Genomic DNA, 14,670 nt, shown 5'->3' with positions numbered 1-14,670 from the left:
ATATATATATATATATAAGCAATACAGTGACAGCTTTTCTTTCGTATTTTAAACTTTTAATGTGAAATTTTTTTGATCATATCAATTTCTTCAACTTTTTCCATTAATATGATGAAATAATAGTAGCTGTATTCAATGAAAAAGTATATTTATAATAAACTATATGATATATTTTGTTCATTTTCCTTATTCACTATGTTTGATAAAACAAATCACAAATTATGATTATTAAATTTTACTTATAATTGGTGTTTTCAATACATATTGAAATGAAGTAACTTAAACTTTACATTTTAGCGCAATATATATTTCTATTGCTTGTCATATTCGATCAACAAATAGTATTATGTAACTTATTTCATATTTGTATGTATTTCATAGTATAATGTGAATATATTTCATATTATAATGTAATACCATTATTTTTTTTTTATTTAATAATTACTAATTATGCTGCTGTATCATTTATGAAGAATATCATATGAATTACAAATACAATCAAGTTCAAAATATTTGTAATAAATGGTACTACATTTTAAAAATGTTCAAGTTTCAAATTTTGATTATGAATGTTAATTATAAAAATGTTCTTGAGAAATTTATTCAAATTAAATAATTTGCAAAAATGTTAATTCTTTAGGTATTAATTTTTAAGAAAATCAACATTTTCTTCATTTTTAAATATAAAAAAAAAAATGTTATTCATAGTGTACAATTAGATAATAGAATTAAATTAAATGGAATTAAACTTAATTATATATACATAATTGTATCTTAATTCTATAATATTGAATTGTCATAATTTTATATTTGGAAGTTTTTTAATTTCATGCAAACGTTTCGTGGCTTGGCAAAATTTTATGAATTATCTTCTGTACATATATAAATACATATTACTGTAAGCATATATGTACATACATAAATACATATACCACGAGTAAAAGCTATACAAACTATGATTAAAACAATAAAATCATATTTGTATACAATTAAGATTCATGTATATGTAATACATATGAATGCCATGAATTCAGGTTATGTTACGGTAAATTAATTAGGCATACTCTTCTAAAAGAAATAAAAATGGAGGCAATTCTTTAACCTAGAATAAACATTCTAATAATTTTAGCTATTGTCACATCTCACTGTATCACAATTTGTACTCCAAAGGAGACAATTACCAATGCCACTATAACAAATTAGGGAAACTGCAAAAAGAAATACTACACTACAGATAGTGCATGGTTTTCGTTCTAGGAAGAATCCAATTAGATAAAGTACCATAAACATGACATGCGTCTGCAGTAGTGTTGGATTTACTGGTTTTGGTATCAGCAGTACTGGAATTAACCACTGTAGGCAGTACATCCTTTTTACTTTGTTGTTAGGGTACTATTTAAATTAGTTGTTTCATCTGTGGCGAAGCTCCTGAAAAAAGTACATAAATTACTTTTATAGTTTATAGATACTTTCTTCGAATTTATTCGTAAGTTTATTTTTTATCCGTATTACAATTTTCTCGTACCTTATTTGGAAGCACCATAATGTTCTCGAAACATCTCGTCCTTCAAAATTGAAATAATTTAACTGTATGTACTCATGCTAGTACAAATATTTCCACTCTGAATTTTTCCAAAATGAGATTACGCACATTCACGAATCAGATAGGAACATACAGTATGTACTAACAGCAGTTTAACCTACTGCTTCATGAAAACGGCCTTTAGCTTATCATTGAAAATGAAAAGAAGAGTTACTTAAAAGATTATTTTATAATTATTTTATGTAAATTTTATAAAAATTATACTTACTATTCGTTACATTGTTTAATTTTTTACGTATTTCTTATTTTTATATTACAAATAAAATTAAAATGTTAGGCTTACTTCATAAGATTAGTGGGAAAATTTCTAATATTTTACGCGGGAACACCAAATTTCATTAAGTTCTTAAGCATATTCAGAACTTGTAACCTTTTTAAGAGAGCACATTTATATTTTATTAATCATAATTAATTCATGATTAGTAGATGTTATATTGCGTAATTTAATTATGAAATATATTGAATAACATACAAACGTCGAATATGTATCGTAATAATGTAAGCAAAAATTTTAAAATTACTTCGAAATATCAGCAACCAATGAATCCACGGAAATCCAAACAAAATTTAGAAAATATCAATATATCATCAGAAGATTCCGAACAAACATTTATTAGAAGCACAACAAAAATTCTTAATTTATTTAAAAATACTTCTACAAGTTATAATGAAAAAATACAGGAAGAGAATATTGAAATTGAAGAAAAGAAAAATAATGCAATTACCGTTAAGGAAAATTCAGCCAATAATACTGATAGTAATAAAATGTATATACATAAATACTTAATTCATTTAAACATCTATTTTACCTATTTATTATTTTATTATTTTAATAACAATATATTTATTCTCTTGTCTAGTATTTTTAATGTAGTAATAGGTAAAAAGTCTATGAGAAAACATAAGAAATGGGACGATGATGGAATACTGGAAGTCACAGGAAAATATGCAATTTTAAAGGTAAAATGTAAGCGAACTATGTATATTGTTTTATTATTAAAGTATACAAAGAATTTATATGATGCACAGGATATGGTAGGCAATATTATTCATAAAACTAAAGTTAATCCAGAAGTTCTTGTGGAAGGCTTTAGAATGTATATAGATAACAAAGAAATTGAGGTAAAATTGAATCTACATACATTAATAATTTTTATATATAAATTGCGTCATAAAATTGATATCAATATGTTTGTAGATAATTGACAAAGCAGTAGCTAAATGTTTACCTCATAAATCTACTCCAGAAAAGATTTCAGAACCACCCACAAAGAAATTAAAAATTTCAAGTTCTAAACCATATGTTCCATTAGGATCCTTACATAAAGGTATAGTATATTAAAATAAATAGAAGGTTCATTGTGAAACTAAATTTCATATTGTAAAAAACATACTAACTTTTATATTTCATTAAAGAGTTAAAGTTGAGATGTCATCCATTAGTAATGCCATCTATAAATATTTCAAAGAACTGGATAGAGAATGATGTGTTAGAAAATGAGAAAGAAGTGTCTGTAGATACTTGTTTAGTAAATATTCTTAGACCACACCAACGCTATGGTATTGTTTTTCTATATGAATGTATTATGGGTTTAAAAATACCTAATTATTTTGGAGCAATTTTAGCTGATGAAATGGGACTTGGTAAAACATTACAATGCATTACAATTATTTGGACATTATTAAAAAAAGGACCATATGGATGTCCAATATTAAAATATATATTAATAGTAACTCCTAGTAGTTTATGTAATAATTGGAATAAAGAGTTTAAACATTGGTTGGGTTTTCATAGGATATCTCCATATATCATAAATGCCAAAAATAAACCCAAAGATTTCAAAAAACAAGTAAGAAACTCAATTATGATTGTTAGTTATGAGATGCTTGTCAAATGTCAACAAGAAATTGAGCAAATACCCTTTGATTTACTTGTATGTGATGAAGGACATCGATTAAAAAATAATGACATAAAGGCAGCAAAGGTATTAATATATAATTTTAATTAAAGAGGAAAGAAAATTTAATATGATGTGATACTACATTTAATATGTAATTGTATCTGACATTTTAATATCTTATTATTTCCAGATTTTAAATAACTTAAATTGTAAAAAAAGAATTCTATTGACTGGGACTCCTATACAAAATGATTTACAAGAATTTTTTGCTTTAGTTGACTTTGTAAATCCTACTATACTGGGCAGTAATTCTGAATTTAAAATGCATTACGAAAAACCCATTATAGCATTACAATGTCCTAATGCACCACACCACATTGTATCTCTTGGAACTGAAAGAGCTAATGAATTACATGAAAAAACGAAATGTTTTATATTAAGACGTACACAAGAAACAATTAATAAGTACTTACCTTCTAAGCATGAACTAATTGTATTTTGTCGTTTATCGAGCGAGCAAGTAGATTTGTATTCGGCAGTCATAGATCTTTGGCTCGATAAAAATGTACTACCAAATAATGCTATACCACCTTTATCAGTAATAATGGCTCTTAAAAAAATTTGTAATCATCCAGAATTATTTTATACTGGGAAAAATGAGATTTTATGTGCTGATTTAAAAAACTTTAACAGAGGTTCTAATGTAAAAGATATTACAAAGGAAGCTTATTGTGGAAAAATTTCAATTGTACAAACATTAATGAAAAATTTAAAAAAGACGGATGAAAAATTAGTATTGATTTCGTATTATACGCAAACACTCGATCTACTGGAAACTGTTTGTAAAACTGAATATTTACAATTTCTTAGACTAGATGGTAGTACAACAAGTAATGCAAGATCTAAAATCATAGAACTGTTCAATTCAATGGATAATAATAGTAGTTAGTATATTTAATATTACGTTCAATTTCATAATTAGTATACACATTTTTCTTAATCTTAATGCCACTGTTGTAGAAGTACTTTTATTAAGTGCAAAGGCTGGCGGAGTTGGATTAAACTTACCCGGTGCATCTCGACTTATATTATTTGATTCAGACTGGAATCCAGCATCTGATTCACAAGCTATGGCAAGAATTTGGAGGGATGGTCAGAAAAAAGATGTTTACATATTAAGGTTTGTATACTTTATGTTATAATCATAGATATAGACAGATATAAATATACCATAAATATTCATAGTAATATAAATAAAATTTATAGATTACTAACTACAGGTACTATTGAAGAAAAGATCTTTCAGAGACAAGTCAACAAAGCAAATTTAAGTCAAACTGTGGTGGATTTAAATTGTTCGTCTTCCCTTAAACTATCTATGAGTGAATTAAAGGTCAGTTTTATATATGTATATGAAACAATGAACATTTTAATGTAATACTAAATAAATATATGATATTTGCAGGATTTATTTACATTAAAAACAAATACAAATTGTTTAACGCACGATTTAATGAAGTGTACTTGTAATGGTTATAAAAAACTAAAAGAAACAACAGAAGAACCTTGTCAAGAGAGTGATAGAGAGTATCAATTTCTTCTAGAAAATAAAACACTAAAATCAAATTTAACTATAAACGAACTTTTGAAATGGGAACATTATCAACAACCAATTCCAGATAAGATAATTCAAGTAAGAACAGTTGAATATCTAATATTGAAAATAAATATTGATAATGATTATTTTTAAATATTTTATAGGAAACTATGCTGTCTGAAATGTCTAATAATATCACTTTTGTACTAAAAAATTCTGTATTAAATAAGACAAAATAATAAGGAAAATATTTATTTCATGTTCTGTATAAACAGTAGATATTTTATACAAACTTTATATAAAAAATATATTCTACATACTAGATGGTAGAAATATTTAAATTTTGCTCTTATGTAACATAACATTTATCAGTCTTTTTATAGTGTCGGAAGCTTGCATACATTTTATAAGTTCAGCTGATTCTTCTACGTTAACTTGCAATAAAATATTCTGATTCCATTTTTTAACTAAACGTTTAATTGCCAATATGGACTAAAAATAAGATATTTGTTTAAAACAATTATATAAATATTTTATATTTTATACAGGATAAAGTATACCTCTGATGAAAATTCAGCAATTTTTTTTAAATATAACCAGACATCATCTAAACATTCATGTTTGTACACTTCACTAATCAAACCATATTGCTTAGCTTCAATTGCACTCATTTTATATCCTAAATATAACATTTCACTGGCCTAAACATTATTTAAAGTTTGTAAATTGATCAGAAGTAATAAAATTTCAATTTTCAATACCTTAGATTTCCCAAATATTCTGGGAAATGTATAAGTAGAACATCCTTCTGCAACAAGGCCTAAATTTGTAAATGGAGTTTGAAAATAAGCCTACAACAAAAGAAATGCTTATAAATTAATTGTAATTTAACAAAAATAATAAACTATAGCAAAGACTAAATAGCATATATAAGTAAACAATTACTGTATTTGATGCATATATCATATCAAACAATGGAAGCATTGTTACTGCAATTCCAATTGCTGGACCATTTACAATAGCTACTAAAAGTTTAGGATATGTAATTAATGCATCTATAAATTCTCTGAAAAGTCATTAGTGAAATTAAAGTCATTGTTTATTTTAAACTATAAATAAATAATAAAATTTTTTGTTACAAGCTAAAGATATTTATGAAACTGAAGAATTAAAGATTAACATGTTTTTAAATACTCACTTAAAAACATTAATCATACTTTTGACATCTAATACATGTTCATCTTGACTTGTTAATAAAAAACTAAAATCATTTCCACTACTAAAGAAGCTTCCCATACCAGTTAAAACCACTATGTGTATAGTATTATCTTGTATAGATTCATGTAAGATTTGTAATAAATTGTTATACATCTAATAAATAAAGGTTCACTAATAACATTTAATATTTGCACAGTAAAATGATTAAAATTATAGAAATTTGATTTTTTTATTTGTTTTCAGAATAAAACTTAAATCTTATATTATGTATTCTAACCTTCAAATAAAATGGAAGATTATAAATTATATAAACATAATCGAAGTAATTTTAAAAAATACATACAGAAATAGTAATGGCATTTCTTTTTTTTGGTCGATTTAGTACGATTTCTAATATCCCATTTTTCTTGGAGCATAAAATATTGGACAAATGTTTATTTTCCATCATTTAAAGTAATTTTTATATTTGATATAAGTATCTAATAAAAAATAAATATTATATTATATTTCAAGACGATATAAATACACTATATTTTTGAATAATGTATTTACACTAATTATTTAAATGATTACAGTTTGTGACAAATGTATCGCGATACAACAAATCTATAGTAAGTACTTCAACGAGCCATCATGCGGATCGTTGCTACGAAATCACGTATGCCATCAAATAATTATTAATAATAAATTAACTAGCATCAAATTATGTACAAAAATTGTATAAGAAAGTTGCCTATAATTCCAACTTTGCTGTGCAGCTATAAATGTTTATGAAATAATTACAAAAACTCGGAAATTTATTAATTTCCTACTGCCGAATTGATTAATTAAGGTGTGTTATTAGCGCATAACCAGAAAAGGTATCTAGTTCGAATAAAAATTTTACCGCCTGCGATCAGCACTATCTATGATTTTGGACTATATGCTTGGAAAAGTAATAGGAATATAGAATAGGCAAGGAGATCGTCGAAGAGCTCGTCACGTGTCAGACAATGACACAAATAGGATAGAAAAGGATAGAAGGGCTCCGACGGTGAAAAGTTAATAAATTACACAATTTCCGTAATTAATTTATGAACTTTTATAATTGCATTGAAAAGCTGAAACTTTGAGCAACATTCTTCAGTAATTTTCGTTCATAATTTGTTACGAATTAGTTAGTTATTAATTATTGTTTGATGGCGTCCATGATTTCGTAACGACGACCATCACGATCTTCCGTGAAAATAATTAATACTAAACGAAACTAGAAACAAAATGTGAACAAAACTTATATGAGAAGATTCACAAGAACATTGTTTTTATAATGAGTGCATAAAGTTTCATAAATTAATTGCGTAGCGGATAGTAATTAATGAAAAACCAATGGCGTCTTCGACAACAATTCAAACACTGCGTAGAATAATCATTAATAATTAATTAATTAGGGAAAAATTTACATCGAAAAATATATTGGAAAGTTCTTAAAGGATCTGCCTTTACGATGCAATTATAAAAGTTAATAAATTAATCACAGATATTGAGCAATTAGTGAATTTTCCACTGCCGATTTGATTTATTAAAATATATTCGGAGCACATAACCAGAGTTAGTATTCCTATTCAGTTGATATCAGCGCCATCTATGATTTTTTATTCCAAGCTCAAGTTCGGCAACCGGAGCACAGATGGCGCCATTTGGTTGTTCTAAGACTTCCTCGTATATTCTGTGCTCCTATTACCAAACTCGGTTTTCGGGTTCAAAATCGTAGATAGCGCTAATTTCAATTGTATTTTAGAGATCAATAATGTAATACACAATAGTGTATTTTATAGATCAATAAATTACTTAATTGAACATTCAATGAAGTACATTTTTTTGTATATGATTTGCATAAATTAAAGAATTTATTGTTCTGTAAGATGAATATTATACATACCACAATTTCCAATAAAAAAATCAAATCAAATACATAAAAGTATTAACAACAAAGGAAAATTCATTACATATGTACAATGTTTGTATTACACATTTTAAATAAAATACTAAACAAGAAAAGTATATGTTTAACATGCATGATTCATTCTGTTTTAATAGTACAATTAAATATTAAAAATAATCATCCTTCTCCCCCTTTTTTTTTATTAAACAACTAGTATTGCTTGTCAGTTAAATACTTGTAATCGTGATCCTTTTTTTTTTTTTAATAGTACCATTTGGGTAAACCTAAAATATAAGTACTAAAAAGGTAGTACTCTTGCACTATACAATTGTCCATGATATCATCATTCCTGACATATACTTCTTCATGACTAGCATTTGCAATATGGTGTCTACTAAAAATTACTGTGTTTATTGATTTCAAAATTATATTTTGTAATCACAGATTACATGGCCATATTACTGTCCCTAGATATTTCTACAAAATTATTATTCCATAAATAGCAATGTTTGTACATTATATATAAATTACATAAACGTAAATATTAAAAAGAATATTTAAATGCTTGTATACTTGTACTACATAAATTAATATTTGAGTTAAAAGTATAACAGTAAACGCTTTTACGGAGTACAATTAAACTAACGAAAATTATTATATCCATTAAGAAGTGAAAGATTTATCTGGAAATAAATAATATATTCTTTCTATTAGAAAGATAGAAACTGTTTCAATTTATAAATTATTTAGCTTCATATAAAGTGCATCGTGTGAATAAAATAAATTAAATTTTATTAAAACAATGCATTTAAGATAATGTGTTATTTCTTAATATTATCTTTCATTTAAAAGCATTTAGAGTGAGATCTAAGAATCTCATGATTGTTAATTCAAACTGTAAGATTGGAAATTGGGAATATTACAATAGTAACTTTGATATCTTAAAACAGAAATAATTCATTCAAGTATGATTTACACAAATGATAATTCATTACTATTATTCTGCTTTCCTTTCAGAATTAGAAACATTTCTACCTATACTGCTGATCTTTACTCTTTCACCAAGCACTAGAATTAAGTAGCAGTGAAGTTGGAAGTAATTAATTTTTAATAAAGAACAATAAAGTAATAAGGTTAATGTTTAAAACATTAATATATTTAGTAAAAACTATTACGGCTTCAAAACTTTTTCAATGAATTTCCTCATGTCACGCATTTCCTGTGGAAGTAATAAGCATAGTTAAATATGTTAATATATAAAGATCTATAATATTACTATTTTACAAAATAATTAGAATATGAAAATTTCATAAATATTAAAATACTACCTACCTCATCACAAGATGCATGCATCATTCCTCTATATGTTTTGAACTCTGTTTGTGTCATAAATTGTTTAAGAACAGATGCAGTCAATTGACCCCATCTATATGGCACTATTGGATCACAGTCACCATGACACTGTAGCAGTGGAGTATTTTTATTTCCTATTGCTTCCTATAAGAAATGTCATATTATTAATATTATAGTGTTATGAAATATTAAATATATTATTATATAAACATACATACAGCTGGGAATTTTTGATGCAAAGGAAGCCAAGCTGATAAAGCTATAACACCAGCTAAGGGTTCTGGAAATGTAAGAGCACTATATATAGCCAGAGCACCACCCTGACTAAAACCTCCAAGAACAATACGTTTTGTAGGTATTCCGGCTGCAACTTCTTCTGCAATTAAAGAATGTACCATTTCCGCAGCTTTGCGAATACCTTCTTCATCTTCAGGACCACTTGGTTCCAAAGATCTTAAGTCAAACCTAAATTTATCAATGTACAATAAAATAATTTTTATATATAATTTCCTATACATCTTTCTATAACTAATGGAAGCTATAATCAATTTACTATGTACTTATATTATTTACTTACCAAGAAGGCATTCTAAATCCTGCATTTAATGTCACTGGCATTGTAGGTCTAAAATGATAAATCTAAGTGATATATTTATTTCAATACTAACTAAGCAACTAACTAATTTATATTCTAACTATACATACGCAGTTGGACAAATAACTTTAATGTGTGGAGATCTTACTGCACCCATTGAGCTAGCCCATCCATGACTATAAAATAAATTAAATAAATAAGAATTATAAAATTGTACTAATATTATTTAATTATATAAATTGTAACTTACCCAGTATCACCCAATCCATGAAAAAATATAAGCTAAAACAAAAATAAGATTATGTTATATAAAAGTAATGAAATCATTTAAATATATAATGATAATTCTATCTATATTTTAAAGTAATGTGCGTGATTATTAAACAAAAGTATAACATAAATCAAATATTAATTTTTAAAAAATTACTTTTAATACTGAAAAATCTTAATTTTAGAAAAAGGCATAAATGTTAGATACGAAAAATAAACAAATGTCATAAAAATGTTATGTACATATTTAATAATTATATGATGAAATTATGTCAAGAATAATTAACTTATGGTTAATTAAAAATCACTTTACGTCAAGTATAACCAAGAAAAGATCAAAAGACATCTTGAAGACATTATTCGCTTACTGTTGCTGTATGTCTCGCCGTAGCTGCTATCACTACAGGACTCACTGTTGTCATTATTCGTCGCTTTTTTGGACGGGCTGTGAGAAAATGGATAAAACGTATAACAATTTGGTAAAAATCGTAAATATAGAATGGCGGAAGATTCTTCTTGACACCGCTTGAAATTCCCTAAAGCGAATAGAGAGAGGTAGGCAGAAGTCATGCGCATGCTTTATGAAACTGCTTTTAAATGAAAATCTAAATTATTACGCAAACCTGTAGAATTGCCCATTTTTAACACATAACTACAAAGTACTTTTTTACTACCAATGATATAAAAAAATATTTCAAATACTACAATTTATTTTTAATAAATCGTTGCAAATTGTCAAATAATCATGAATTAATATTCATAACTGTACTTGTCAGAGAATATGCATTTCCAAGAAGTGTTACAATTTTCAATTTCAATCTTCTTTTTTTATATGCATGCTGATCTTAATGAAGTTAAACCTTCAAAATGTTTGATTAAAATTTGTGTGTAAATTGAATACAATAAAATCTTCATAAATAATATTGCAATTTTCAAGTATTTTCTCATTTATCCAAAATCAAAATATTTTGTAAATTATAAATCTGAAACCTCTGTTTTTAGAAAAATTAATTTTTCTTAAAATATCAGTTAATTTTTCATAAACTTTAGATTTATAAAGAATATATAAAGTAATTATGGTAATTTGAAAAAATAATTTAAATTTTGGAAGCAATCAAATCTTTGTTACTTGAATTTCAATTAAAATACGTCAGAAGGAGGAAATGCAAAGAGACGCCACCATACAACATATTGACCAATCAGAAACGAAGAGTCTCGGGTTAGTTGAGCCTGCGACGTATACATTTCGGAATGCAAGTAGTGACCAGTGAAAAGATGGTGCTTTGATGGTTGAGACATTCGTTCCGTGGTCGTTCCTAGCCGACAAACCGTGGTTGCCAGCCATATTGTTTTACTGCAGTGTTTGTTTTGGTGCAGTCTAGTCAGAACACGAAGAAATCCGAGGGGATCGACACGAAGGAAGAGAGAAGAACTAGAGTGCAGTTAAAGAAACTACTCAGGCAGTGCGCGTATACGGTGGTTTTGCTGTATTTTTCGGCATAATCATCGTAGCTCGCGGGCTAAGCCCATAATCTGAGTGTCAGTTGTGAACGGGACGGTAAAGGAGAGAAATGGCCTGCGCCACTCTAAAAAGATCTTTGGAGTTCGACCCGGTACATAGTCATGGTCGGCCTAGTAAACGACGAAGATGTGTACCAATGTGTGTTTCCCCCAGTACATCAACGCAAGCTAATTCCAGGCCACAGAATCCTTCGCCTTTTGGCGAAGTAACCCATAAACTGACGCCTGGTAATTACTATAAGTTACGGCCATTTTTATTTTTTCTTTCTTCTATTTCATTCTTTCTTACTATGATATGACAAAGAAGGGATGGTTAAATCGTTTTAGCGATTTAAAACTTGAATTCACGATGTTTAAAGGGGGAAGGGAAGGTGCGGCATTTAGGTAGGGGAAGATGCGTAAATCATATGGTAATGTAGTAACGGACATGGAGAATCAACTCCCCTTTCCTCCTTATTTATAAATGATCACGTTTTTAGAAATTGTTTATTTTTATGACATTACAGATTGATTAATAAAATAAAGTACTATGAAGTTATAATTTGAATTTTCCATGTTCCCAAATATTTTAAATACCTTACCCTATTAATTAATCTGTTATAAACATAATAATTATTAATATAATAAGTTAGAACTTAGAACTTACATTTATCAGCCACAATTAATTTAAATTTTATAATAATAATCTCTATATATATTTAATTAAAACTTTAAATAAAATTACAATATAAAAAGCTAAATTTTCTGCAGACATAATATTATAGGTGAAAATCATTCTTTTGCATATAGAAAAAATGGCTGCTAATATAAGAGAAGAGATTCGGAGATTACATCGGCGCAAACAATTGCATTTTAGTCCTCAAAACAATAGTGGTGATTCTTCAGACATGGAAGGTCCTGCAAGTCCTTCAAGCCCATCTGCTTATGGTTCAAATTCATGTAGTTATAGTCCTAGTGGAAAGGAAAAACCTTTATTTACATTCAGACAGGTAACTCATAATTTGTAATTTTTACTAGCTTATATTGAAATAGTTAAATCAAAATTGCACAGGTTATAAGATTTTATTACGTAAATAATTTTATAGGTGGGTTTGATCTGTGAACGAATGCTTAAAGAGCAGGAGACACAGATCCGAGAAGAATATGATCAGATTTTAAATATGAAGCTCTCTGAGCAATATGATGCTTTTGTTAAATTTACCTATGACCAGATACAAAAGAGATTTGAATCTGCAGCTGCGCCAAGTTGTAAGTAATGTTAACTAATTTGAATGTAAAAATATTTTCTTTATATTTGCAAATGTACTTTATATTGATTCTTTTAATTCTTTCAGATCTATCCTAAAACAAGATTCTTATTTATAAGGACATGTTTCTGTGAAGAATATTAGGTGAGCTAAATAATGATAATGTAAAATTGAATTATATCTCTGACATCAGCTATATAGAACAGGTGATTAATTTCTTTATGAATATAATCAATATTTCTATTAGTTTTCTTTATTATCGTAGATTTCTACTGTGTGAGAAAATTTTGCTTGAAATTTAAGTCGAGGTATGCAGCACCACCTCGTTCAACAACATCTTTAAAAAAAAATTCATACTACGACTTACATTGAAAAAATGTCTGGTAAAAACAAAAAAAAAAAAACAAAAAAAAATTAGTAATGTAAGTTTAGTAGGTTTGCAGTAAACAGCAATCATACTACAAAAATCTACAGTGTATACTATTGAAACTAACAATATTTGTACTGGCCGATGTTAGAAATGCGCTGGTATCAGGGAACTGTATCGAAATTCTAGTTATGTACAAACATGAATACATGTAGAAGTTCATGTATATACAGTGCATGGCTATGCTTGGAGTTAAGAGCTTGACTTGCACAGGGTTCTGTAATATCACGTAACTAACTAAAAATAGATAAATGTTCATTTCTTGCACATTTTAAAAGAAAGTGTTAAGAAATGGTAAACAAATAATTCCTTGTTAATTTAATGATACATGTATTAGATATTGCTCAACCATATGCGAATACTCTTGTAATCCAAATATAAAACAATGTATATTGAAGTTTTTGGCAGAAAGTACTGTGCATATGGAGAGATTATTAAACCATATATCAGGGAAAGTTGTTTTCATTGAACCTTAGTTGTATTTTATTTTTGCAAAGTGTAAGATAAATATATGCAATGTTTTAGAAAATCTTATTTCAGCGATTGCGATATGAAATATTTGTTTTTGTGTGTATGGTTTACTGCATGTATAAATTTTCAATGTAAACAACATTTCCTCTAAAATGGATGTGTTCGAATTTAAATAACGTACATAACTTGTAGAACTAAATTATCAACAATATTTTAAATAAATACCAAGAATCGGTTTTGTTCCTTTCTGAGATTAAAAACTATTCCTTGAAATCTCAAGTAAATTATTTTTGAATGACTTATTAGTTTGTCACGATTACTTAAATTTTATTGAATTTTCATAATGTATTAATATTTTATTTTTTTTTTAGCAAAAGTATCCTCCAGTTTCAAATACAAATATAAAAGTTTGCAAAGAACTCAGAATAAGATATAGTTTGTAGCATTGTACGAATATATTGTCAAAAATGAATATTTGAAATAAAGATTTCATGAAATTTCGCAAATATTTCTGTTCCCTGATAGCAACGGCTTTCTTTAGCATAA

At 26.9% G+C, this 14,670-nt stretch overlaps 5 protein-coding genes across 5 annotated transcripts; 2 read left to right on the top strand and 3 right to left on the bottom strand.

Annotated features, from left to right (window-relative positions):
• Positions 1 to 999: 999 nt before the first annotated feature.
• Positions 1,000 to 1,687, bottom strand: bc10 (BLCAP apoptosis inducing factor bc10). Its single transcript, XM_017911906.1, has 2 exons — positions 1,526 to 1,687; positions 1,000 to 1,428 (listed from the first exon to the last, which is right to left on the bottom strand). The coding sequence occupies exon 2, from the start codon at positions 1,366 to 1,368 to the stop codon at positions 1,126 to 1,128; it is 243 nt and encodes an 80-aa protein (XP_017767395.1). The 5' UTR covers positions 1,369 to 1,428; positions 1,526 to 1,687; the 3' UTR covers positions 1,000 to 1,125.
• A 399-nt stretch (positions 1,688 to 2,086) lies between these two features.
• On the top strand, positions 2,087 to 5,340 carry LOC108556000 (DNA repair and recombination protein RAD54B). Its single transcript, XM_017911905.1, has 10 exons — positions 2,087 to 2,370; positions 2,464 to 2,563; positions 2,633 to 2,725; positions 2,802 to 2,931; positions 3,020 to 3,588; positions 3,695 to 4,448; positions 4,525 to 4,684; positions 4,771 to 4,897; positions 4,970 to 5,197; positions 5,266 to 5,340. The coding sequence occupies exons 1-10, from the start codon at positions 2,087 to 2,089 to the stop codon at positions 5,338 to 5,340; spliced, it is 2,520 nt and encodes an 839-aa protein (XP_017767394.1).
• Positions 5,341 to 5,437: 97 nt separating this feature from the next.
• Positions 5,438 to 6,767, bottom strand: LOC108556043 (enoyl-CoA delta isomerase 3, peroxisomal). Its single transcript, XM_017911958.1, has 6 exons — positions 6,663 to 6,767; positions 6,300 to 6,472; positions 6,047 to 6,167; positions 5,863 to 5,952; positions 5,662 to 5,802; positions 5,438 to 5,593 (listed from the first exon to the last, which is right to left on the bottom strand). Exons 1-6 carry the CDS (start codon positions 6,765 to 6,767, stop codon positions 5,438 to 5,440), a joined length of 786 nt encoding a protein of 261 aa, XP_017767447.1.
• Positions 6,768 to 9,367: 2,600 nt separating this feature from the next.
• Positions 9,368 to 11,056, bottom strand: Apt1 (Acyl-protein thioesterase 1). The gene is made up of 7 exons (XM_017911870.1): positions 10,827 to 11,056; positions 10,439 to 10,470; positions 10,299 to 10,364; positions 10,171 to 10,218; positions 9,812 to 10,058; positions 9,573 to 9,737; positions 9,368 to 9,459 (listed from the first exon to the last, which is right to left on the bottom strand). The coding sequence occupies exons 1-7, from the start codon at positions 10,878 to 10,880 to the stop codon at positions 9,412 to 9,414; spliced, it is 660 nt and encodes a 219-aa protein (XP_017767359.1). The 5' UTR covers positions 10,881 to 11,056; the 3' UTR covers positions 9,368 to 9,411.
• Positions 11,057 to 11,677: 621 nt separating this feature from the next.
• akirin lies at positions 11,678 to 13,877 on the top strand. The gene is made up of 5 exons (XM_017911871.1): positions 11,678 to 12,207; positions 12,769 to 12,968; positions 13,065 to 13,227; positions 13,314 to 13,370; positions 13,492 to 13,877. The coding sequence occupies exons 1-4, from the start codon at positions 12,030 to 12,032 to the stop codon at positions 13,322 to 13,324; spliced, it is 552 nt and encodes a 183-aa protein (XP_017767360.1). The 5' UTR covers positions 11,678 to 12,029; the 3' UTR covers positions 13,325 to 13,370; positions 13,492 to 13,877.
• Positions 13,878 to 14,670: the final 793 nt, after the last annotated feature.

Source organism: Eufriesea mexicana, unplaced genomic scaffold (genome assembly GCF_001483705.2).
Source record: "Eufriesea mexicana isolate 0111107269 unplaced genomic scaffold, ASM148370v2 scaffold294, whole genome shotgun sequence".
Classification (NCBI taxonomy): Eukaryota; Metazoa; Arthropoda; class Insecta; order Hymenoptera; family Apidae; genus Eufriesea; species Eufriesea mexicana.
This window is presented reverse-complemented; position numbering and strand designations above follow the sequence as displayed.

What these genes read in the sequence shown, in the direction of transcription:
- LOC108556000 (XM_017911905.1), top strand. Translation starts at nt 2,087, where the DNA reads ATGTATCGTAATAATGTAAGCAAAAATTTTAAAATTACTTCGAAATAT. An exon ending in ATTAGGATCCTTACATAAAG is followed by an intron (nt 2,932 to 3,019) that starts GTATAGTATATT and finishes ATTTCATTAAAG; the next exon opens with AGTTAAAGTTGAGATGTCAT. An exon ending in TTCAATGGATAATAATAGTA is followed by an intron (nt 4,449 to 4,524) that starts GTTAGTATATTT and finishes CCACTGTTGTAG; the next exon opens with AAGTACTTTTATTAAGTGCA.
- bc10 (XM_017911906.1), bottom strand. Translation starts at nt 1,368, where the DNA reads ATGTACTGCCTACAGTGGTTAATTCCAGTACTGCTGATACCAAAACCA.
- akirin (XM_017911871.1), top strand. Translation starts at nt 12,030, where the DNA reads ATGGCCTGCGCCACTCTAAAAAGATCTTTGGAGTTCGACCCGGTACAT. An exon ending in AACCCATAAACTGACGCCTG is followed by an intron (nt 12,208 to 12,768) that starts GTAATTACTATA and finishes TTTTGCATATAG; the next exon opens with AAAAAATGGCTGCTAATATA. An exon ending in CTTTATTTACATTCAGACAG is followed by an intron (nt 12,969 to 13,064) that starts GTAACTCATAAT and finishes ATAATTTTATAG; the next exon opens with GTGGGTTTGATCTGTGAACG.
- LOC108556043 (XM_017911958.1), bottom strand. Translation starts at nt 6,767, where the DNA reads ATGATGGAAAATAAACATTTGTCCAATATTTTATGCTCCAAGAAAAAT. An exon ending in TGATATATGCATCAAATACA is followed by an intron (nt 5,953 to 6,046) that starts GTAATTGTTTAC and finishes CTTTTGTTGTAG; the next exon opens with GCTTATTTTCAAACTCCATT. An exon ending in TTGCTGAATTTTCATCAGAG is followed by an intron (nt 5,594 to 5,661) that starts GTATACTTTATC and finishes TCTTATTTTTAG; the next exon opens with TCCATATTGGCAATTAAACG.
- Apt1 (XM_017911870.1), bottom strand. Translation starts at nt 10,880, where the DNA reads ATGACAACAGTGAGTCCTGTAGTGATAGCAGCTACGGCGAGACATACA. An exon ending in CATGGATTGGGTGATACTGG is followed by an intron (nt 10,365 to 10,438) that starts GTAAGTTACAAT and finishes TTTATTTTATAG; the next exon opens with TCATGGATGGGCTAGCTCAA. An exon ending in AAAGTTATTTGTCCAACTGC is followed by an intron (nt 10,219 to 10,298) that starts GTATGTATAGTT and finishes TTATCATTTTAG; the next exon opens with ACCTACAATGCCAGTGACAT.